Source organism: Puccinia triticina, chromosome 11A (assembly GCF_026914185.1).
Source record: "Puccinia triticina chromosome 11A, complete sequence".
Classification (NCBI taxonomy): Eukaryota; Fungi; Basidiomycota; class Pucciniomycetes; order Pucciniales; family Pucciniaceae; genus Puccinia; species Puccinia triticina.
This window is the reverse complement of record NC_070568.1, coordinates 4,725,099-4,748,224: the sequence shown is the minus strand read 5'-3', so window position 1 is coordinate 4,748,224 and position 23,126 is coordinate 4,725,099. Positions and strand designations below refer to the sequence as shown.

The 23,126-nt window shown below is 51.3% G+C and overlaps 6 protein-coding genes across 6 annotated transcripts; 3 read left to right on the top strand and 3 right to left on the bottom strand.

Annotated features, from left to right (window-relative positions):
• Positions 1-811: 811 nt before the first annotated feature.
• Positions 812-5,574, bottom strand: PtA15_11A455 (uncharacterized protein; the record flags this gene model as incomplete). Its single annotated transcript, XM_053161365.1, has 14 exons — positions 812-1,295; positions 1,367-1,532; positions 1,607-1,913; positions 2,001-2,084; positions 2,150-2,566; positions 2,646-2,789; positions 2,920-3,116; positions 3,187-3,343; positions 3,435-3,909; positions 3,980-4,256; positions 4,334-4,557; positions 4,629-5,183; positions 5,251-5,272; positions 5,337-5,574. 14 exons carry the CDS (start codon positions 5,572-5,574, stop codon positions 812-814), a joined length of 3,747 nt encoding a protein of 1,248 aa, XP_053025319.1.
• A 208-nt stretch (positions 5,575-5,782) lies between these two features.
• On the top strand, positions 5,783-6,504 carry PtA15_11A454 (uncharacterized protein; the record flags this gene model as incomplete). Its single annotated transcript, XM_053161364.1, has 3 exons — positions 5,783-5,825; positions 5,893-6,201; positions 6,278-6,504. The coding sequence occupies 3 exons, from the start codon at positions 5,783-5,785 to the stop codon at positions 6,502-6,504; spliced, it is 579 nt and encodes a 192-aa protein (XP_053025318.1).
• A 707-nt stretch (positions 6,505-7,211) lies between these two features.
• On the bottom strand, positions 7,212-10,001 carry PtA15_11A453 (uncharacterized protein; the record flags this gene model as incomplete). Its single annotated transcript, XM_053161363.1, has 8 exons — positions 7,212-8,440; positions 8,734-8,755; positions 8,823-8,870; positions 8,933-8,989; positions 9,058-9,096; positions 9,156-9,245; positions 9,326-9,426; positions 9,731-10,001. 8 exons carry the CDS (start codon positions 9,999-10,001, stop codon positions 7,212-7,214), a joined length of 1,857 nt encoding a protein of 618 aa, XP_053025317.1.
• A 175-nt stretch (positions 10,002-10,176) lies between these two features.
• Positions 10,177-10,543, top strand: PtA15_11A452 (uncharacterized protein; the record flags this gene model as incomplete). Its single annotated transcript, XM_053161362.1, has 2 exons — positions 10,177-10,184; positions 10,264-10,543. The coding sequence occupies 2 exons, from the start codon at positions 10,177-10,179 to the stop codon at positions 10,541-10,543; spliced, it is 288 nt and encodes a 95-aa protein (XP_053025316.1).
• A 4,325-nt stretch (positions 10,544-14,868) lies between these two features.
• Positions 14,869-16,888, top strand: PtA15_11A451 (uncharacterized protein; the record flags this gene model as incomplete). The annotated part of the gene is made up of 3 exons (XM_053161361.1): positions 14,869-15,002; positions 15,075-15,252; positions 16,853-16,888. 3 exons carry the CDS (start codon positions 14,869-14,871, stop codon positions 16,886-16,888), a joined length of 348 nt encoding a protein of 115 aa, XP_053025315.1.
• Positions 16,889-21,033: 4,145 nt separating this feature from the next.
• Positions 21,034-22,752, bottom strand: PtA15_11A450 (uncharacterized protein; the record flags this gene model as incomplete). Its single annotated transcript, XM_053161360.1, has 3 exons — positions 21,034-21,118; positions 21,260-21,740; positions 21,804-22,752. The coding sequence occupies 3 exons, from the start codon at positions 22,750-22,752 to the stop codon at positions 21,034-21,036; spliced, it is 1,515 nt and encodes a 504-aa protein (XP_053025314.1).
• Positions 22,753-23,126: the final 374 nt, after the last annotated feature.

Below are 23,126 nucleotides of genomic sequence, written 5' to 3'. Positions count from 1 at the left end.
CCACATGTAAAACTCACCCCTTCCATGTAATTTTGCAGTTACTTCCTTGAACTTCACACGATGTAAAGTCTGAGCGTGTAAATTTTAAAGGGCAGAATGTAAAAACACCCCCGCGCACCCACATCCGGTAGTCTCACTCTCAATCCCCGCTCACAACCTTATTCCAAGGGGGTGCAAATCTCAAAACTAACCCCAGAATGAGTAATTTTCCGACCTATCGAGGTCCTCCCAGTTGGGCTGCTCCTGCAGAGAATACCCAAACATCTGATCCGCCGAGTTGTGTTTATTTTGATTTGTCCCTTGCAAGAATTCATGACTCAGAGGGTTATTGGCATGAATTCCCATCATAACACAAAAGACAGAAAAATATGAATACAACCCCAAGTATGAGGGCTTATGATGGTTTCGTCACTACGGAAAAACTCAAATCATTGGAGAAGAGGATTTTTAATGGCAATCAGAACTGAGACCTTGAGAGAAGGCGCGTTGATCGACACCCTCTCTGAGATTTTAATTGTGACAGTCTGCTTCTCAGAAGCGCCCTCTGGCGCAAGCACCGAAATCGAGGTTGTGGCCGGTGGAAGTGAGGGCAAAGGGAACCAACTGGGACCCCCGCGAACTTTCGGGTGCTTAGTCCAATCCCACCCACTTCCCCCTCTTGAACAAAGCCTCACCCATATCCAAAAATTCAAGTCGGGGTTTTCTAGAATACAAGCACCACTCTTTTTTGAGGAGAAAAACAAGGCGCGCAGTTGCGGAGGCAGGGTTGGAGGCGGCTGTTTGTGGGGGCGTTTTTTGGAGTGTGGAGGGGTCAGTTCTGCCGACAAGGGAAGACGGAATGGTCGGAGAAGAGCTGGACGAGTGCGCATTCTTGGGTCCAAGGCCCGGGCCCGGGACGCGTATCGGAGGAGACAGGATGGGGGGGAGAAGGAAGGACAGGATCACGCGGGGGGACGAGAGAGGCGGCGGCGGAGGGGACGGGGGTCGGGCAACAAGAGCGGGGACACGTGAAGACGACAATCGTCCCGAAGTCCATCCCGTCCTCATCCTCTTCTTGCGATCCCTTCCGCCGCCCATCGCCGATTGTTGGTGGGACGTTTTCTTCTACAAGGACGGGGGCGGACGAAGGGGGCGAGAGACTGGAGAGCAAGGTGGGGATGATCTGGAACTCCGGGGTCCGTTGAGCGCCGCACGTCTGGCAGAAACGGTGTTCAGCCAGAGTGTGTTGGAGGGATTGGGGGGACGTGTCGGCAGCCCACAGGGGCTCGATCTCGGGCGATTTGACGCGCAGATATCTGCAACATCCACTCTCTTCTGTCAGAGTTCCTCTCGAGATTGATCATCTCAATACGGAGGGTTTTCTTACCTGAGGATCTGCGTCGGCGCCCGAGAGATGCGCGACTGGAAGTGCAAGAACGCGTCGTCCACGAGCGCTTTCGTCTCCTTCACCGCCTCATCCGGGTCGAGCACTCCTGCTTTCTTCTGCTGCGGCTTCTTCTTCGAGTCGATCTCGAATTTCTGCTGGTTGTTGACTGTGTACACGCTCCGAGACCCGATCAGTCTGTGGTCCCAGATCGCCCATCAAATAAAAACAAGACCGACTGACAGCCAAGAGATTCGAGTTGGCCAGCAATAGTATCAGCCGGCTCCTCATCGCACACGATTTCCCATTCACGAAACAACGCCCGATCGACCCCTTTCGGCTTATTGTTGGCTTTGTGCGTACGAGAAGAGGCAGGGATTGGGGCGGACTGCGGGCGCTGTGTCCTGAAGACTTTGACGACCGACGTCGACCCCGACCTCGACCCTGAGGGCGAGTCAAGGGACCGTTTAAGACAGGCGAAGCGGGGACAGATGAAGACGTAGAGCGTGCGGAAATAGGCCTCCGGGACCGCATCGTCCGGGGCGTTCAACTAAACCAACCCCAATCTTTCTCGATGGTCAGAGAGTCGTCGAGGAGAACCAGCAGGATTACTAAAAAAAGGGGGTGGGGCTCTGACCTGCATCAGGAACTTCATCGGCGAGTCGCACGAAGGACAGGCCGTCAAAGAAGGATCCAACGGGTTCTCAGGATCGAGCCAGATCTGCGCACCCGAAAGGCGTTAAACACATCAGATAAACCAGGGGAGAGAGGGTAGAAGAAGCTCACGGGTCGGCCGCCGACTTTTCCAGTGATCGCCCGGACATCCAACGGCCTAGAGACTTTCTGGAGGAAGCCGAGCTCGACGCGGTCCCCATCATCGAGATCATCATCATCATCGGGGTCGAGCTCGCTCTCCTCGTCGTCATCATCGTCGGAGAGATTGTCGATGCAGGGAGACCGGGCGCCGCCGGAGAGTCGCAGCGGGGGGCCGATGGACGATGTGCTCGGAGGATCGTCCGGGAGGGCCATGTCGAGGTCCAGCCCGCCCGCGTCGGCGACATCCGACCGTGGAGAGTCTCCCGCTCCTCTCATCTCTACATCCTCCACCAGTGTCGACGGCCCGTAGACCACTTCCTGTTGGAAAATCGTGCTCGCCTCAAGAACCTCGGCCCCGAACAACTCGTTATCTTTCGTGATGGCTTCCTATATACATATACCATTCAAAATCAATCCCATGGCCAAGTTTTTTTTTTTTTTTTCCGATGACTGTTCATGTGCTCACCTCAAGATGCGAGGGCAGTTTGATGGTTGATGAGTCCGGTGGGCCCGGTTCTTCGGATGCAGGTTTAAGGACGTATATGGCGAAGATATGGCCGCTGTTCATGTGCAGGCCGGCGGGATCTGAGAGGACGGTTTCGAGGGAGACCTAAAGACGGACACAGGGCGGAGGTAAGAAGCCAGCGACGAGAGAGCACAGACGGTGCAGTAGCCAAAGTGTCTTATTTCTTGTCGGGAGAAGGGCAGAGAGGGAAGGAGGGAGGTAGAAAGGGAGGCACCTCGGTGACAGATTGATCGAGCGACTTGAACCACCGACCATCTTCGGCCTTGACATAAGTCCACATATGCTCGCGGCCCGAGAAGCCGTCGGAGACGACGACGGCGGCCAGTTCGTGCGGCCCGACGACTCGCATCTCGTCGACATCGAAGACCGCCTTTGCCTCCGCCAGCGCCGTCTTTGCCCGGTCGTCCAGACCTGTCCCATACACACACATACACGCTAAGTAAATGAGGATTATTATTTTGGGGACACAACAAAAGCTCACTCGTTAGTTCGGCCTCTAAGCGGGCTAACGAGGCCTGGAACTTCGCTAGCATCGCTTTCTTCTTCGTCTCCCTTTCGCCCAAGCTGGGCGTCAGGAACTGGCTCTCGACCGAGAGGTAATCGACGGTAGCTTTGAGCGTCGACAAAAGATCTTTATCCTATACAGCCAGCGCAATGCCGGTGTGTGAGTAGAGAAAGAAAGATGGGTTAGAGCGGATAAAGGAGGATGAAGGACGAAAGAGGACGGACCCCGGCCATAGTCAGTTGATTGCGTCTCGCAAGGGAGACATCAGCCTCGCCCTCGATGCGCGAGATTTCGTCGCGAAGCCTGGCGATAGCATGGCGGTTCTGGAGGAGATAACGGTCGACCCAAAAGCAGGGATGGAGGGCGAAAGGCTTCCTGAGCTCGTCCCCAAACACCCCGGTTCCTGCTCCTCCTGCGAAGGAAGAAGACGACGAGGAGGAGGCTCGCCGGTCGATCTCGAAGGCGATCACTTGCGAACTGCCGTCCAGGAAATGCGCCTGGCCCATCTCGGGCAGCCATACCTGCGCATCGATACATGCGTAGATCTCGTTCAGACTGCTGCCGCACTCGCCGCTCGCATTCAGCGTCAGACTGGTCGTCGAGTTGTCTGCAGTCGCCTTGCTGATCTCTTCCGCTAGACCGTCGTCCTCTTCCTCGGCTAACGGGAGAGTAAGTTTATGTCCCTTCCAATGGAACAGTCTACATAATCCAGTCGAAAGGGTTAGGATATGTGTAGAAGAGGGGCTGGTCAGAGCAGAGTCACACCTACCGGAGTTCGTCTTCGTATTCGAGCAGAAGTTCCGGGTTGATCGGGTCAGAAGAAGAAGGCTTTGGGGTCCCGGGATTGACTCGGGACCAGGCGAGTTCGCGCCAGGCCTCGGCGATAGTCTCGTACGTCCGATTGCAGCCCTTGTTGGGCTCGTTGAGCGACCAGCTGATCATCTCTCCCTCCTCGTAACCGAGCAATAGCGACAACTCTTGGACATCCAAGTAGGCCCTTTTTGTGTGAGTCATTGCCGCAAATAGGCGTTGGACGGCCAGGATAACTTCGGATGCGGCCCCAAAATCAGTTTTATTTTATTTTTTCCAAAGGAGCAGGAAAAAAAAGTAGGTATATACAGACTTTCTGAGGCCTGTGCTTTCTCGGACCAGTTGTCGCCAGACCGCCAGCTGCTCTTCCCATTCCATAGTCCATCGATATCGTGTTCGATCAGCTCTTGACTGACCAGTTGCAGTGTGGGCTGGAAGGCGAGGATGCGGTCGCGGAAGGGCCGGGCGGCATACATGGCCGAGAGGAGACAGGGGAGGAAGACCAGATGGGGGTTATGGACTCGCAGAGCCGTCGGTCTATGTTTCCAAGCCACGCCACTTCAGTCACAGGCTGAGGATACTTATTATTTGGGGGGGAGTGAACATACGTTGCAGGAGCCCGTTGGCGTTTGGTGGGTGGGGGATGGGAGAACTTGGCGTCGGCCTCGAGGGTGCGGGAGCCGCTCATAGCCAAGCTTTCCTCGAGCGCCTTGCTCATCTGTTCGTCCTCGGCGGAGAGATCCTTGAGGGTGGCCGAGGTGGGGTCGAGTGCGGGGAGGTTCTGGGAGGGGTTGGGGAGGGCAGGGTCGGCGGCGAGGCTGGCCTCGATGGCCGCATTGAGCTCGGCCTCGTAGCGCTTCTCCGGACTATCATCGATCAGCTGGATTTCTGCTGTCGATCCCGGGTTGTTGGTGTTCTTGACTGCGGCTGCCGAGGACTGGCTAAGCGTCGGCTCGCTGCTCGCCGGGCCTTTCAGCCGGTTCGTGGCTGCGCTTGTGGGGAATGGCTGGGTGGAGGAGCGCAAGTCTTCGGTGGGCGTGGTTTGGCCGGTGACTGTCAGCGGTTGGTATGAGCCTTTGGGGGGCGAGTTGGGCAGCACGAGGGGTTCCCGGGCTTCGCTGGTGGGGTCTAGTGTTGGGTTGTAGTCTGTCTGTGTGGGTTTGCTGATCGGGAGAGAATGATCAGCGTGGGGATCTCTTTCTTCTTCCGTCGGCCAAGTTGCTTGCTTACACTGGAGGCAGTTGATTCCAGTCTGATGATATGTGGGAGCCAGCATCAGTTGCTAGTGTATGGGTTCTGATGGGATGGAGACTGACCGTTGGCTGATGGCCATTGGCTGTTCGCTCGGATGGGGGTGGTGGTGAATGCATCGGTGATCGACTGGCGCAGCTGGTCCTGCTCTTCGCAGTTCCCCTCGAGGATGTAGTTGAGTGTTTTCTCGAAGTCGTTGTCGTGGAGGTGGAGTGCGTTGATGATGGTGATTTCGGCGATCGAGTCGCCCATCACCTCCTTGATGCGTAAGATGTTTTCCATCTTCTTCTTCATGACAGACATCGCTCGTGTTGTTGCTGCTGGCTCTTCCTTTGGCCCTTTTCCTTCTTCCGAAACTCGAAACAGCCCTTTCCTGAAGTAGCACTGCGCTCTCCCCGCGCGGCCCCCCGTGCGCCCGGGCCCCCCTCCGCGCAGAGCAGCTGCTGCGCAACAGTCTCCACCTGCTCTGCAGTCTGGACAACCACCATCATCAAAGAGGAACGAACGAAGGATGTCGTACAACAACATCGGACTAACGACCCCGCGAGGCTCAGGTCAGTGCCCTGGCTCTCCCTCGCCACCCTGCGTGTTCCTGCTGACCCGGATCCCAAACCCGACCAGGCACGTCGGGATACGTCCAACGGAACCTGTCCCAGCCCCGGCCCTCGGACGACTACCGGGGGAAGAAGCCCAACGAGCGCTATGCCGACGACGGAGGCCCGGGCGGAGGCCTGCGCAAGCCCGACCAGTCCATCCTCGACCACGAGCGCAAACGAAGGGTCGAGAACAAGTGCGTCGAGCTTCAGCTCGAGCTCGAGGAAGAAGGCCTCGACGAGCAGGTCGTCGAGGAGCGTGTCGCACAACTGCGCCAGAAACTGCTCAAGGAAGACTCCCTCCTCCGTTCCTCCGGGCCCCTCAAACCCCACGAATGTTCGTACTCGCCTCTCTCTCTCTCTCTCTATCTCTTCTGAGCACTCACTCATCGTATTGATTTGGATCTGTGTAGCCCACGAGATTGCGGCGATGAAGCAGAAAGAAAACGACAAGTTCAGGAGCGCGCTCCGTGTCCGTGGCACATACGTCGAGGGTCAGGCCTTCGACCGCGAACTCCAGGCCCAGCGGAAAGCACAGGCGATCGAGGAGCGTCAGATGCGCGAAGCCGAGCATGCCGCCCGGGGGATCCAGTCACGAGGCTCCCGTGGGCGTGAGAAACCTTACGATAAACCGCTCTGATCTTTCCCAACCCCCTCTCTCCCCCTCTCTCTCTTGTATCATCACCACACACTCCCCTCGCTATATCCTCTGTAATATACCACTCGTATTCATCATCTCTGTTTCAGGTGTTCCAGATACTGGGTTTGGAAGCTGTGCGCTTTGCAGGTTTAGTGGGTTGAGTGGACTTTGTTTGCGCTATCGACGAGTGGGACTTGGGAGACTAGTGAAATAAAATTATGCTATGTGTACTAGGTTGGTTTGGAAAATGAAAATTTGGGCTGGAGAAACGGTCTGCGACGCAAAACTGTGTGATGAAAGATAAGGGGGGGACACGCCTCCCCGACGGGCTGTTACACACTAGGATTTATCTACATTGTATGAGATTGCATTGTCTGGTTTGGTTGGAGGCCCATGCAAAACTAATGTACTTTTGGGTTTTGGGTAGTTTGGCATTGGGTGGGCTTGTGTACAAAGAGAAATACACTTTGTAATTTTCACCCCCCCTTTCAAAGAGTGTTTTGAGGGAGTTGGCATGAGGCGAAATAAGAAAGATAACTGTAAAAGGAAGGTTGACGCGAAGGGACTCGTGTAGAAGAATGGCTACATAAACACTGCAAAATACTCCAAACTGTCCGTTTTCAGGCCTCAAACAATTTGACTATTCAAGAAAGCTGAGAGAGGGCCGATTGATACACAACGTACGAAAAACTGGCTGGATTGTGTTTTCACGTTGAACTTCCTGAATGTGATGCAGAAGTTACCTGGTGTTCTTTGTTCCAGCCTTCTACTGTGGATCCCGGATTTACTGGACTGATAGGAATATACTTCGAAAAAAACCGCCGGATACGTTCTGGAATGAATTGAGCGCCTCCTGGGCGACGTCCAGCTGGTTCTAAGGGCGGAGGCTCGGTGTGGAGATTGGCCTCTAATGGAGTCGACTTTGTCTCGGTACCGGTGTTCACCAGAGCTGGCTCGGAGTCTGCATGGGAAGCTGTGTTTAACGAGGGTGACTCTGTGTGGGTACTACTACCAATGGTATTGGCCTCTAATGGAGTCGACTTTGTCTCGGTACCGGTGTTCACCAGAGCTGGCTCGGAGTCTGCATGGGAAGCTGTGTTTAACGAGGGTGACTCTATGTGGGTACTACTACCAATGGATGGAGGGGGCTCGAAGCCGGAACTGGGGAGTGGTATAGGCTGAGGTTGATCTATTATCGCCAAGTGAGATGAGTCGATCTGGTTACCGAAGTCTTTTAAGGGCGGTACCTTCATATCGGCTTCCAGTAGATTCCCCGTTTCTGGGTGGGAAGCAGCTGTGTTGGTGACGGTGTGTGATGCAGCTGCAGGATGGCCGATAGTCTGAGCTGTCTCGAGTGTCTGAGGGTTTGTGGAGGAACGTGTGATGGCTTCAGAGGGCATGAGAAATGGATTGGCCTTTTCTCCTTCCATGGCGAAATTGGGGATTGTTGCACGGATGTTGTCTGGGGCGTTGAGCTTGAGCCAGTTTAGGAACTTGACGTTGTACATGCCTCGGACCTTCCCAACTATTTCTCCCATGAATGTGAGGGGGTAAAACGGCAAAGCAGCTATGAACTTGAGAGAATTTTCGATTCCTCGCCTGACACCCTGTTGGTCGCCAAACTGTCCTTTCCATAACTTCATCCATCCTTTCGAGAGTTTTTGGCCGTTGGTTAGCTCCCGAACTTCCCCAGGCGCCAGCGGCCCAGGAAATTTGGCGCGCCATTTAGGGACAATGAATTTGGACAGGAAGTGACCGAGTCTGGTTTCTGATTTTTCCCATTGTATAGCTTCTAGCACGTACTCATTGGTCTTGGCCCATTCTTGTAGTGCTCCCGTGCTATACTTGGAAATGTGGAGAAGCATCTGGTTTGTCATGAGTTGATTCAATTCTTCCTGCCTTATGAAGCTGGCCGAATATTCAGAAAGAGGTTTGACTGTGGGTTAAGAAAAAAGAACCATCCAGTTCCAAAAGCAGAGGGTAAGTTCGGCGTATAGTTCTTCTTGGCAGATCTGGTTGAATAGAAATTTTGGACGTACTCGCTATTTCTCCGACCTGTGCGTTTCGAAATCATTCAGTTACATGCTAAAATAAAGTGGGAAGTGGAAGGTACTTGACTTACAAGAGGTGCATCGCTGGGTGAAACTTTGGGTTGCGGGACAAGGAGCGAGCAACTATGTCAGAGGATAATTATGGCAAGCACAATTGTATCCTGATTTGTGGACTTACTAATACCGTGTTCTTCTGCGGCCTGAGGAGGGCAATTGGATTGTCAGCCAAGCTTTGGATACTGATTCCAGAAAACTTAGAGCACTTACGCCGTTAGCCAGTTCAGCCTTGGAGAGCGACGCATCCTTGACCTGGGTCTGAGAGAATATCTATCAGTCAAGAGACTGGGATTGGTTTTCATGGGTTTTCAAGTGCTTACTACTTCACCGCTGGCCGCTCCAAGTTCATTGGGCGCTTCCTTGGGCACTTCCTTGTTCTGGTTAAAATATTTTTCAGTCACAAGAATTGAATTGGTTTTTGGGGTCTTTGCAGGTCAATACTTACTACTTCACTTGGGTTGATTTCTGGAGACCCTTCCTTGGGCTGGTCAAAATATTTATCAGCCAAAAGATTGCACTCGGATCTGTGACGTACACACTTACTACTGCTTCGGCGGTTTTTGTTCCTTCAACTGTGTTTGGATTAAATTTTTCTGAATTCCCGGCGCCCGACACTTTGTCGACCAATGAATTCTGAAGTTGGAACCATCGACCCCGTCAGTGTATACAGAGGTCACCGCGCAGGGAAGGTGGAGAGTGCCCAATAGGCCTACCTCTTGGACAGCCGTGGTACTCTGAGTTTTCAGAGCTTTTTGACGGGAAATAGAAGTGAAAGTGTCAGTTTTATTCAGATTTGGATTTTCGATAAAGAGACCTAGATGGGAAATAAAATGATTTACGAGGCAGAGTGGACTCCGACTTTAACCCTATGTGTGTGTTTTGTCGCGATCAGATTGAAAAGAAAATCAGAAAAGCAATGTGCAAAGCTCGTGGAGCCCGTGGATAAAAGAAGAAAAGGAAGTCCCTTTACCGGATAATGAATTCGATTTGCCGCCTATTTGTCAAGTTGATTGCGTGGGATAAGGAAAAACACAGAATGTTTTTCGTTGTTGTTGTTGGAGATTGATGTCAGCACTCGAGCAGACAGATGGGATTTTCCTCGAGTGCATCAGGCGTACCTAAGCTGGACGAAGTCTGGATATCTTTAAACAAGTCGGCACTATCTACTCCGGCGGTAGTGGCGGTCTCGATGCCTTTTCCCAACTCGGTAACATCGCGAAGAGTACCGACTGCCGAATTAGCACCTTTGGCAGCTTTGGCCATTTCGGCTATTTCAGCAATATCCTGTATAGTGTGAGCGGTCCTTATGGTCGTCATCATGGGTGCAGATCTGAGTTGGATGATTTTGAGCCATGCGACGACGAGTATCGGAAGGATGCGCAGCTTCATCCTTGAGGGTGATTTTTTGGAGGAGGTTTGGCGGGATTTACGAGGTCATCAGAAGAGGGGAAGGGTGAGTACAGCTAGAGAGATTCGGCGTGGAAAAGACAATCATTCTGGTGCACACCCGGGCGAATGGAGAAAAGCGTCTGCGCCACGCATCAGGAGTGACAGTGGCGCGACGATGATACGGTCGCCAGAGGCGTGGTGACGATGGTGACGGCAGCCACCCAGAATTTACAGTTGGGGCAGCGTCCCACGGGATCGTCAGGCCTGCTGGCGCCGGGGGAAGGCTCCATCATGGGAGCCGACCGGAGAAGCCTGTGCCGAAGCCGCTGTCCCGGGATGTCACCTGCCCGGGCAGACTCAACGTCCCACCCAGCACCCAGTCCCAGCCCAGCCTGCTGCTCGCCGTCGCCGGAAAACGCGGGCTCACTACCTTCAACACCAGCTCTGGAAGATGGAAGCTCTTCGAGAACGAGCAAGAGGAGCAGCTGGTTCATGTCCGCGGAGGCATGTCAGCTTACTCAAACCCCCTGGCTGTCTCTTGACCAAGGGTATTGCTTTGGTCTCGTGGAAGCTTGCTATATTGGCACAGCAGCTTATGTCTTGATAGCAGCTCTTCAGAATACTCCAAATTTGGTCGGAGAAATTGACATGAGACTTTGGATTTGGTCGGAGACATTAGAATGAGATTTGGGATCAGACATCAGACATAACACTCAGCAGCAGGCAGAAATGTTGATAGCAGAAGACAGCATAACAGACATCAGACCCAGTAGCAGGAGGGAAACACGGTAGCAGACATCAGACCCAGCAGCGGGCATGATTTGGTAGCAGGCAGGAAACACAGTAGCAGAAGGAAGTGATATCAGACACAGTAGCAGGCAAAATGCATCACAATTGGTAGGTAGCACGGTAGCAGGGAGAATGCATCAGATTTGGCAGGTAGCAGACATCGGACATCAGACTTGGTAGCTTGGTAGCAGGCAGGAAATGTGGTAGCAGAAGGCAGGATATCAGACATTGGACAGGACTGAGGAGCAGGACAAGGTACATAGAAAGAGTGTCACAAACACCAAATTGGAAAGAAGGCCATCAGGATCGAGCGAGGTGAGCCTTGTATCTGGCCACGTTGCTGCGAAGCTTTGTGATAATTCCAACATTGAAACCAAGAGCTTTGAGGTTGTTGACATCCAGAACAATCTATGGCATGATGGAGTAGAATGTCGAGTGTCCCCTTGCGCTTGTGGGAGCAACACCAACAAAAGATAAATAGTCCGACAGATTGTTAGCAGTATCACCATAAGCAGAATACGGAGGTGAAACACAAGGCTGTCCCTTTGTTTGATTGAGCAGCCACTTGGTGAGTTCAACCAGTTCAGAGCTACTGGTGCCACTCTCAACAGTCGGAGGCTTGCCTTTAGCATTATTCTTGCGGCTGCAGAAATTGATTGAGCTAGGTGATGAGTTCAAGCTGACACCTGCCACTCGTAAACTCTAATGAGTATCAACTCAAAAGCAACACCAGTATTGACAGCATGAACAAGCTTACAAGGTCTTTTGCCCACTTGTCAATGTTGCCCGCATGAATTGGTTGGCATTGATGTGAAACTACTCTTGGGGGAGTAGAGCTGAGAGAGGGATGAGTGCATGAAAATCTGCCTGTCAGGTGGGGAGAGTAATATGGGACAAGAATAAGAGTATGGACTCTTAAAGCAAAGTGTGGCGGATGAGATGCTGAGTGTTTGATCCCAATTCCACAGAAAATTTGATATCATTTCTCCCTTCTATTTACAAAAATACTGTTGTAACTCCTGGCAATTTTGCCGGAACTTTTTGTAAGCCGGATGAATATGCATAGTGCACAATGTTAAATCAAATCTGCACTCAAAAAAAAAAAAAAGAGATGCTGAGGATAGTGCTTTCTAGACAAAATCAAGGGGCAAAATATACTGTAAAATATATGGTAAAATAGGCTATGTAATTCTTATTCTGTGACCAGGGATGCAAGGTGACAATCTGATGGGGGACAAACAGGATGGGCCAAAAGGCTCTACATTTATAGTGAGGGGACAACAGGTGGTTCTGAGACAAAGAGAAAGATGAGAAACAGGTTACAAAAGCCTCCAACAAGGGGACAAGGCAACAAGCCAACAGGGTGTCTGCTACATGGCTTGAGATGACATAAGAGGAAACAATAACCATGGGGCATCAGCTGCCATGCATCTGAGAAAGAGTTACACCTTGATGGAATATAAAGAAGTAAGATGCAGTGAATACTCAGGGTCCTTCCTAACAGTCTGGCTCTGTTTGATGGTGAACTTTCTCCCACTTTGAACCTGCTTTGTACATATTTTATTACCCATTGTGGAGGGCCATCCATGAAAGCAAATACTGAAGGGTTTGAGGCGCCTGTAGGAGTGGTGCTAGGTTATTATGAAGTGTCTGTGGGCATGGATTACGTGTACCAGGGTGATTTCTAGAAGGTGTTGGTGCTGATTCCCTCACAGTGTAAGAATACAGGCCAAGGAGACCGGCCCCAAGCTCACAAGCTGAAGAGGGTGCCGCAAACCACACCAGCTGCGGAGCTTGGTAAGCAAAGCAAACCTTCCTCCGCAGCCCCAGCTGCCCGTTTAGTTGGGAAAACTGATAGCATCAATTGGATGAAAGCAGGTACCAACTACACAAGCAGCAAGGTCAAAAAAGCGGACAAAAACTGCCGACTGTTGTTACTGGAAAGGATCTTGATAGACACCCTAGGTAAGTGCTCGAGTTCCTGACCAGATACCTGACAAGGACAAAGCTAAATTCTTTTCCCCGCTTCAATAGGCAAAACACCCAGAAGTCAGATCAGAGAGGACCCCGGCAAGCCCCTACTAGACACCCTTACGTAAATTGTTTCAAAATGATTTTTTTGGCAAAAATGATACTTACGTAAACCTGTGAAACTTGTTTCAAATGGACAGTTCTGGGATTTTTTTCTTCTGAGACATACTGATGTACCCTGTTTCAATCTGGTCTTCCCTTCCAAGGGAAAAAATGACATACTTACGTGTTTTGTTTCAATTTGTTTTTGTGCTTAAAGGTGCAAACATAGTGTGCATACATGTTAGTTCCTCCCTGTTCTCTCCTGCTCCCATGTTACATTATAAAGGGTTGAGGAAGGTCTGAAAGGCTTCTAAAAGTGATTTTTTCATTGATTTTAATCAATACATCAGCAATGATAACCAGAACATCAATTTTGGACTTTTCTTCTCCAAAACCCCCACAAATGGCTGCAGATGTTACTTACGTAACTTGTTTCAATCCACTATTCCAAAATTTGCAAAATTGAACATACTGAAGTAGTGGGTTTCAAACAGTTGGTTCTCTCCAAAAAATCAAAACTACAGCCGTTCCAAAATGGCAAATTCCCGGGGTATCACATAAGGGTGTCTAGTAGGGGCTTGCCGGGGTCCTGATCAGAGCAGTCACCACCTCGTACCATAAAGGAACCAAAGGAGGTGAGAAGCCTGATCCACCTTAAGCTAGGACAAAAGCAAGCTGAAAAGAGCTAACAAGGGTGGGCAGTTACGTTACCAAGTTATCCATTAATTTCATCTGTAAGTTAGATTTTGGTGGCCTATATCTTTGTTTATTGGCAATTCAAATAAAACAAAGCTTTATGTAGTTATAATGAATCATTTTTGCAAATTTGGAGACATAGGCTTTACCTCTGTAAAAATTGTACCTGAAAAGAAACCTGAAATTAGTTATCCAGCCAAATAGTTACAGATAACTGAATTTTTGACCTAGATTTAATGATTAAAAAAAGGCAAGTGAGCCAATATGTAAATAAATTACAATGAATATATGTTAGGAGGGCTATCAAGCAACACACAGATACAATAGAAAATCTATTGCACATCTCTACAGCTTTTTACAGTCAGTTGCAGCCAGATTTTCATCTGGATAACTGCCCACCCTTGGAGCTAACACCAATGAATATGAACTACAGATAAACTTGGCAATACATTTCTAGCATTGCGTCTCAGCTAGGCCAACAAAAGCAAAGACTTGCGGCCCAGTAAGCTTGGCCTACCTAGAGTACAAGTCCAAGAGAGACCAAGATAACTGACTAGGTGCAAATGCTGCAACAGACAGACTGCAACACTACAGGACAAAAGTCAACCCTCAGCGCACTCAAAACAAGACAGCGGCCCTCAACCTGCTTCCAGGTAAAGAAGAAATTCCATCCACTTCCTTATCTATCATAATAATAACATGTAAATAGATAAGAAATCTTATGGAATACATCTTCCAGTTCTTTGAGTTTCCTCACGCAGTAAGTGTCTGAGTGATGTAATAAAGTTTTGATTAGGCTCACCACATTGGTTGGGTCAAGATAGACAGGGTGGAATTGATTGTAATTGGTATTCATACCATAATTTGCATATATTTGAACAACATAAACAGCGGGGCAGATTGGGAAAAGCCGATGCGTCTAGATGGCGTACCAGCACTCCATGCGCCACAGTGGCATGACAGGGACCCAGAGCCATACTGGCGCCACTCGGTCATGCAACGGGACGCCACTGGGACTGTGGGCATAGGTGGCACCCCTGGTGCATGACTGAGATGCCACCGACCTGGGCACCAGATGGCCATCCCAGTTAGATGCCTGTGTGACAAACCGGTAGGGGAGGTGTCATCGCCGGCTGTCACGGGGCGTCCATGCCGGTCGCCTGGCTGACGCAGGGGTCCTGATGGCGCCACTGGTTATGGGGGGCCCCCACTGCGTCCTGGGGTTGCCGGAGCGGCTAGGAAGCCCAATGGGCAATCAAAGGGTCCATGAGCCACGATCTAGTTGGCTTGGCTTTGGCCGGCTCACGTCATGGATGAGTGTGGGCAGTGTTGGTGGTCCTCGACCCGGCTCCCCCTCAGATTCCTCATCAAGCCAATGATGAAGCTCGGAGACATGCACCAATCCCCCTCATCCTCCTCATCCTCAATGAACAGCCAAACTAAGTTCTTAACCATCTTGGGCGCTGCTGCTTAGACACCGTTTGCTAACTTCAGTAATATCATCAATCCCTCCAGACGGCTCAACTTTGGCGGAAAGGCCGTCGTCCATTCCCATGGCATTGACTTCTCTAATGGTTCCTCTTTCTTTATCAAAATGAACAAACTGACTCTCATGGAAGAATTGGGTAAAGGTAATTACGGTACCGTCCAGAAAGTCTTCCATAAATCCACCAAGGTGGTCATGGCTATGAAAGTCAGTGTAAAAAATCTTACTTTCTTCCTTTTTGGTGCGAGGGGTGCAGCAACGGTGGGCCAATGTTTTACGTTACAATAGTTAGGCATAAACGCGTAACACATCGACCGTTGTTTTTAAGAAAAAGGTGTTAATTTTATTGAAAAAATATCAAATTTTCACGGACTTACTTCGCGCACTGCAAAAAACTCTTCGCGCACTGCACAGTGCGCGCAGTCCCAAACACTTCGCGCACTGCGGGTGAAATACACAACTTTTTCAAGATTTTTTTTGACCAATCAATAGAACACCTTTTAATTGGTCTCTCTGAATTTTTTGGGAGTTTTTTGAAGCATTCTTCCACGTTAAAAAAAATCATAAAAAACCAGAACAAAGGTAGAATGTTGGGGCCTAAAAAACAAGGTTCCTATAGCCCAAAAATTCCAAATCATTTATTGAGTAATGAAATATATAAGAACAGCTACTTTGATACTTTTGAGCCACTTTGTGCAAAAATAAGGGTATGCAAAATGAGGAAATTTCACCCCATGATAGCACATTGCCTCTAGAATATCCTCATTTTTCGGACCGTTATCCTTCCACAAATTAGCTAAAAATTTCTAAAAGAGCTGTCCTCATATCTTTAATTACTCAATAAAATATTTGGAATTTTTGGGTAATGGGAACCTTGTTTTTAAGGCCCCCGCATCCTACATTTGTTCTAGTTTTTCATGATTTTGTTAACATGGAAGAATGCTTCAAAAAACTCCCAAAAAATTCAGAGAGGCCAATTAAAAGGTGTTCTATTGATTGGTCAAAAAAAATCTTGAAAAAGTTGTGTATTTCACCCGCAGTGCGCGAAGTGTTTGGGACTGCGCGCACTGTGCAGTGCGCAAAGAGTTTTTTGCAGTGCGCGAAGTAAGTCCGAATTTTCAATACTTGACAATAAATTACAATACATTTTTGGCTGTATCTATGAAAAATGGCCAATATTTGCTGTTATTTAGGGTATTTTTGTGTATTTTTGCACCCATGGGTGTTATAGTTGATTAATTTTATACACTCGATAATCTTAATTATCGGTATTGTAACTTAATACTTTACAGTTACGGTTAACTGTAATGGCCCACTGTTGGGTGCAGCCTGCATCCCCCAAAGCCGCAAATTGCGGCTTAGTTACATACGTTACGATATCCAGAGGGATTTTCGTAACGTAAATTCCCACCGTTACCAGATAACGCGTTACCGTTATCTGGCAACATGGCTCCTTGGGCCGGTGGGTAACGTAACAGAGGGTGTTTTCACCCTCAATACCCAGAAAAATAACGGAGATAACGCGTTAACCGCGTTACCAGAGGCAAAAATGCCATAAAAGGGGGAAAACCCCCCTTTTTTGCGCAGGTTATCCTCCTATAAATGTGAGGGATAACGTAACGAGGCTAGGAAGAGAGGGAAAAAAATTAAAGAAAACGTAACGGAAGCTTTGCTGCTGTCATGGTAACGATAACGGCAAGGATTCCGTTACGTTTTCATTACGCTACCGTTACGGGTAGCGTAACCTCCCATTGTTGCCGCAATGACCCCCGCTGACCACTCCCCAGCCCTGCATGTCCGTGGCCAGGAGTGCCCAGCGGGGGGAATTGCTAGGCCCCAATGATGCAAAATATGACCTAGAGAGTATATCTATGTGGCAGAAAAAATCTGGGGGTGATATTAGCACCTTAGCTAAGGTTTTGGCGGATTGCCTTAGTAGGAAATCCACCAAATCCGCCCCCCGGCTACACACGGTCTCCCTGAGGTGTGCTAATTCCGTGAAGCTCAACATATGCTCTAGATAGCTTATTTATATTTCAGAAAAAATCTGGGGGCATTTGGACCACCGTAGCTCAGAATTTGGCTGATTGCCTTAGTAGGAAATCTGCCAAATCCGCCCCCGGCTACACACAGTCTCCCTGAGGTGTGCTAATGCGGTGAATCTTAACATATGCTCTAGAGAGTGTATTTATGTTTCGGAAAAAATTCTGGAGGGTTTGGAGCACTGTAGCTAAGGCCCCGGGGGATTTCCTATTAAGGAAATCCGCCAAAGTAACCCCCTGTTCCACAAGGCCTTCCTGATGCTTTCTACTCCTGTAAATCTCAAAGCATTTTCTAGACAGTGTATCTAGATGGCTGTAAAAATTTGGGAGCGTTTTGGTGCTCCAGTCAGGAGATATGAATATTTCTTTGTTTTGTGGGATTTTTTGCAAAATTAAAATTCCGACTCCCATTTGGGATTGCGGAATTACAAATCTGACTCCCAAAACACGCCCGGGTCAAAATTTGGTCATGAAGACCCAGGGGGGACGTCTTTCAGCGGTCCGCGCAACGTAAACTCATTTTGGGAGTTGATTTTGTAATTTATGGCAGTCAATTTCTCAACTCCCCAAATATATCTCTTTACGGATGAAGCATTGATTTTGTGTTTGCTGTTAACGTGTACATAGGTCAAACACAGAAGTTTTCAATGTCATAAATAAAGGTGTAACCCAAACCCCGTGCCCCGGGTGTTTTCACGGGTGGTACCCCCCGGGTGTTGGTCCACGGGATGAGCCTTTGGAACCACCCAAACACCCGGGTGGTTGTGCATCTTATATTGGGGGAGGAACAGGGTATGAACTATCTCATCTCTGCTTGCTTGTGACAATTTGGAGGTTATATTCTGTATTGTGACCTATTTGCAAGTTGTCATCTTGAGTTGTATTGTGCTGACTGGTGCTGAACCGTTGAGTGAGGCAGGGGAAGAAATGAGAAAAACAATTAAATAAGCCCATCAAAAGACTGGTACCAGTCTTTAATACAAAGCAGTTGTTCAACGGTTCCAGGGGCAAGGGACAAGCGCGACCAAGAACAGACCCTCCGGCCTTTGGAAAACACCCTCTCCAACGACGCACTTGTAGCGGGGATAGCAAGGTAAGATCGAGCCATTCTGGCCAAGATTGGGAAGGATTGCTGTTGAATTCGCCAGTAATCAAGAAGGTTTGTTCCTTCAGGTTCGGGGTCTTCTTTGAGATACCGCTTGATCTCGGCATCAATTGTGTCGTCCGGACCGGTAGGTTCATAGAACTCTGAATCAAAAAAATCAATCTTGCTTCTGTCTGGAGCTTTGCTAGGCTGGCTAGTTCTGCTTGTGTTCCGCTTTCTCTTCATGCTAGCTATGTTTGGAGGGGTCGGAACATGAATGATGATGCCACCAGGCACCGGCTGGCTGCGACTGACAAAAAAAAAACCTAAACACCCGGGTGGTTCGGTGTCCACCCGGGTGAATTCGGATACGGGCGTTGGGATGGGTATGACCACCCGTCCCAAACCCCGGGTTACACCTTTAGTCATAAATCGACACGGGTAAGACAAACCCGCTCTTGCCTGCTTGGTTCTTACAGACCAGGAATTTTTTGACTGCGCAAGTGTATCCCAACAGTTGCACCAGGTTTCCACTGCCCGTCAACTTTGAATAAAGCTGGAATTGCAGAGTTTGCAGGGGATCTGGAGCCTGGAACTCTGGATCCCTGTGGGGCTTTGGGGCGCAAGAATTGACTGCACACTCTGAACTCTGGCGGCTCAGAGCTGGAGTTCCAGAGCGACGGGAAGTCCCCCAATAGCTTCTGTTTTTCGCAGGCTTGGTCCATTTTGCAGAACGCATTTGGTGTGCTGTCTTCTGGATCGAGACGAACAGGATAAGGTGCTGTCTTGGAAGCGGAGGCGGCCTGATGAGGTCCTCACAAGTGCCAAAGGATGTCACAGCGAAGCGGGCACAAACAATGATCTCAACGGCCCCCTACACGGCAGTTGCACATATTAAAGTTTGGGTTGGCAATTTGACGTGAGGGGCCAAGTATCGGTCGGCTTGACTGGTCAGCTACCAGCCCCCGTGTCAGCCGTCAAATTGACAGCCAAATAGCCAGCCCACCCGCCGGCACTTGACTTCAGGCCACTTAGGCCCCGTTTGGAGCATATAAATATAGGTGACATAATCATTTGTAAATTCAATAAAAAAAATACAAAACTCAACATAAAGAATCCAATTTTTTTTGTAGGAAACCTACAGTACTGCTCTCATCAACTATGAAGTCAGATTTAACTGATTTAGCCATCTTCAGCACCATAATACCATTATATTGCTTTGTTTTGGTCAAAAGAGATTTAATGGTACTACAGTACTGAATATGGCTGAATCAGTTGAATCTGACTTCATACTTGAAGAGACCAGTATTGTAGGTTGCCTAGAAAAAATATTTGGAGGCTTTATGTTGAATTTTGTAGTTTTCATTGAATTAACCAATGATTATATCACCTATATTTATATCGGCTCCAAACAAAGCCTTAATTTTAACTTCTGTTAACTTGCCTGGGTTGATTCACCAATAGCCCTAACCCAAGAGGGCAGGTTAAAATTTTACCAAGTCCGCTCATCGGAGGGACACGTCACCCTCGGCTCCCACTCATTTTTTCAAAGTCCGCTCATCGGAGTACAGCAGGACACGTCATCCTCCGGCACAGCTCCGGCCTCATCCCTTTGCAAAAACCAAGAACTCATCACTTCCACCACCACTACTACAACGCCGATTCCAGCCTCGACCAGCCCGCCTTGGTGAGGAGATTCATACGAAAGTATCATTGTGACTGGTAGTGTCAACCAGTCTATCAAACTTGGCCCCCTGATCTCTTCCCTTCTTCACTCCCCTCAAGTAAGCCCTCTCAACTTCTGTATGAACCTTTTTTTCTGAATTGGAGAGGAGGTTTGGGGTTAGATGGCTCGGTTATTTTACTTGACAACAGGAGAATCAAAGGTTGAGCTAGGGGGCTACAAACACATCGCCAAGATCGCTGTCTTCACGCCCACCATCCGCGAGATAGCTGGCATCACCGGGCTTTGGTAGACTGCCGGAGTCTCTCGGTCGGAAGCCATTTTTTACCGGCAAGTGTCTCCCTCATATCAATACCAATAACAACTGCCTCTCTTCCTTCTGTTTGATTGAAACTTGTACACAAAACCCATAAAGAAAAAGAAAAAAGCAAAAAAAAAGTTGCAAGTGCCTTGTGAGTTGACCTGAGGGTGTCTCAAAAAACAAACCGAGTTGCCGTCAGACGGTGGAAAAATGTGCCCGGGCTGGGGGTTGACGTCAAGTTGCCGCTTGGGTCGGCCGGCCGGAAGTTTTGCCAGCTGTTTGCCCGACTTCTCTCTGGTGAGCGGGCTGACAATTCGGCCGTCAATTTGACGGCTGACGCGGGGGCTGTTTTTTGCCGGTCAACAATGGCTGAGGGGGTACCGTCAATTTGACGGCCGAACTTGCGGCTCTTTTGACCGCGTTATGCAACCGCCGTGTACAGCCCTGAAAGATGGCCAGGATATGTATGCACGTGGGCGTGTGCGTTGGTTGCTCCCCTCTTAAAGTGCCGGAGCCCAGCGACGAACGGCGGGTGCAGAACGGAATGAAGCCTGTGATTTCCCATGTTTCTTGCAGGCCGAGTGTCTGCGTCGGAGGGGCCGTGTGGGCGGGCCTTGCAGGCCCCGGGCGCAGCGCGACCTCGGCCTGCACCCGCCCGTCGCCGGCGTCCGTCGCGAGGACACCTTGCACGACTCCCCCCCTCTCTGTCTCTCCATGGAATCCACACGCATCTAGGCATCGTTCGGCGGCGCACCAACAGGCGCAAATAAACAGATCTATACGTACATTTTCTAGGCAAGAAGGGGGGGGGGGGTCCTGGATGGACGAGCAGAAGGGGAAGAGGGGGTGTGTGGTTCGGAGGGGGGGAGAGGGGGGGCTACAGGGCGGAAAGAAGGGCGGCGAGGAGGGCGGCGACGAGGAGGGCGGGCAGGGGGGCCATAGAGCGTGGGGCGGCGCCCATCCTGGCATAGACGATATCGGAGTCGAGGGCGTTACAGAAGACGTTGCCGAAGCGGTCGGCGGCGCGTTCGCCGCCGGCGCCGGCGAGCGACTGCTGGCCGCCGGCGAGCTCGAGCGGGCCGAGGAAGCGGGGGCCGGCGTACGAGGCGTTGCGGGAGACGGAGGGGAGCGGACAGGCCCAGCCCAGCAGGGGCGGACAGGTGGCGGCGACAAGGGTGCACAGGGACGCACAGGGCGGGAGCTCGACGTACGGGTACATGCCGCCCGGGTCGGAGATGTTGGGCGTCCGGGACGAGGCCGGGTCGGGTCTGGCGAACACGAGCTGCGTCGTTCCTGTCGGGTCCGGGGCCGGGGGGTCCACACAACGCGGGAGCGCGACCGCACAGGCCCAGTCCGTGTACGCCCGCAAACAGTCCCCGCAGCCGGTGACGAACGAGTACCGGCCGCTGGTGTCGTTGTTGCACGGGTAGGTGGAGACCACGGTGCGGAAGTTGGCCAGATGGCCGCTGACGCTGCGGTTGTATTGGGCCACCACCGCGCTCGTCGACAGGCTCGGGCTGGCGGGGACGGCGTAGGCGACCGAGGGACAGAAGGGCAGGTCGTGGAGTAGTCTGCAGTTCTTGGCTGCGTGTTCGTCGGATTAGTGTGAATCTTTTGGGTATATAGACGGGGGCAGCAGAGACTGACTGGACTTGGTCCGGAAGGAGATGTACGGCCACAGTCTCCCGGTGGGCACGTTGTCGACCACCGGGCCGGGCTGGAAGAGCCAGGCGGAGTAGTTGGTGGCGGGGGCGAGGTTGGTGATGAGGTATTGGGTGCGCAGGCCGGCGGCGGAGTCGGAGATGCGGTAGTCGTGGTCGGAGGCGTTGCCGGTGGGCTGGGAGGAGAAGGAGCCGAGGCCGGTGGTCCGGTCGGTGAGGGAGGGGACGATGGCGATCCTGGCCTGGGCGGCTCTGGCCTCTGGGGGCTGGGCGGCGAGGAGGGCCTGGAGGTAGCAGAGCGAGCTGGCGAGGCCGAGCTGGAGGGAGTCGGGGGAGGGGAGGATGATGGGCAGCAGGGCGCTGAGCGGGGGCGGGTCGCGGGTGCCGGCGGGGACGAGCACGCTCGGGTCGGCGGCGATGAGGAGCGCATTGGCGTCGTCGGTGTCGTCGAGGCGCAGGGCGGGGAAGGCGTGGGAGCTGTGGAGCGGGGCGGTGGTGGAGAGGCCGAGCTGGAGGGTGGAGGGCAGCGGGGGTAGCGGGGGCTGGAGGGCGATCCAGAGGCCGACGGAGTTGAGGAGGCTGAGCGCGGCGAGCCCGGCGCGCAGGTCGGCGTAGTCGCCCGTCGCGGGCTGGTGGCCGAGGATCGTCGGCCTCGGGCGGGCAGGCAGGGCGGCGGGCGAGGGCGTCCGGTTGTCGGTCGAGTTCGAGACGATGAGGATGGTGGGCAGGGTGGGGGCGAGCGGGGGCTGGCCGGGCGGGGCGCCACACAGGCTCAGGCTGACGAACGTCTCCGTCGGCGTGTCCGGCGCGGGCACGAAGAGCAGCAGCGGGGCCGTGCTCAGGCTGTGGCTGGTCAGCGAGGGCGTGCGCAGGCTGGGCTGGGAGGCGGCCGAGCGGAGGAGGAGGAGGAGAGCCAGCGGGAGAGGGGGATGCATCGGAGTGGGATGAGTGGGGGGGAGAACTGCTTGATGACTCCGATTTAACCAAAACCATCCCCACAGCAACCACACCATTACATAATCAACTGCTCAACCCACCATATACATATACATACAACCCATACCCCTCGGTGGACAAGTGTCTATTGACCCATAATTACATGAATTCCATCGGTTAATGAGGCTTCTGTCTCTCTTAACCCATAATATATACATGGGATAAGAGAGACTTTTTCCTTCTTTTTTTTTTTTGGAGCTTACTGCTGATAAGACACCATTATATATGGCTGAAGTGTACCCGCCAAGCAGAGCTGGGTTCCCCCCAAGGTATTCATTGAGATTCTCTAGCTGAAGTCTTTTTAGGGCCTGAA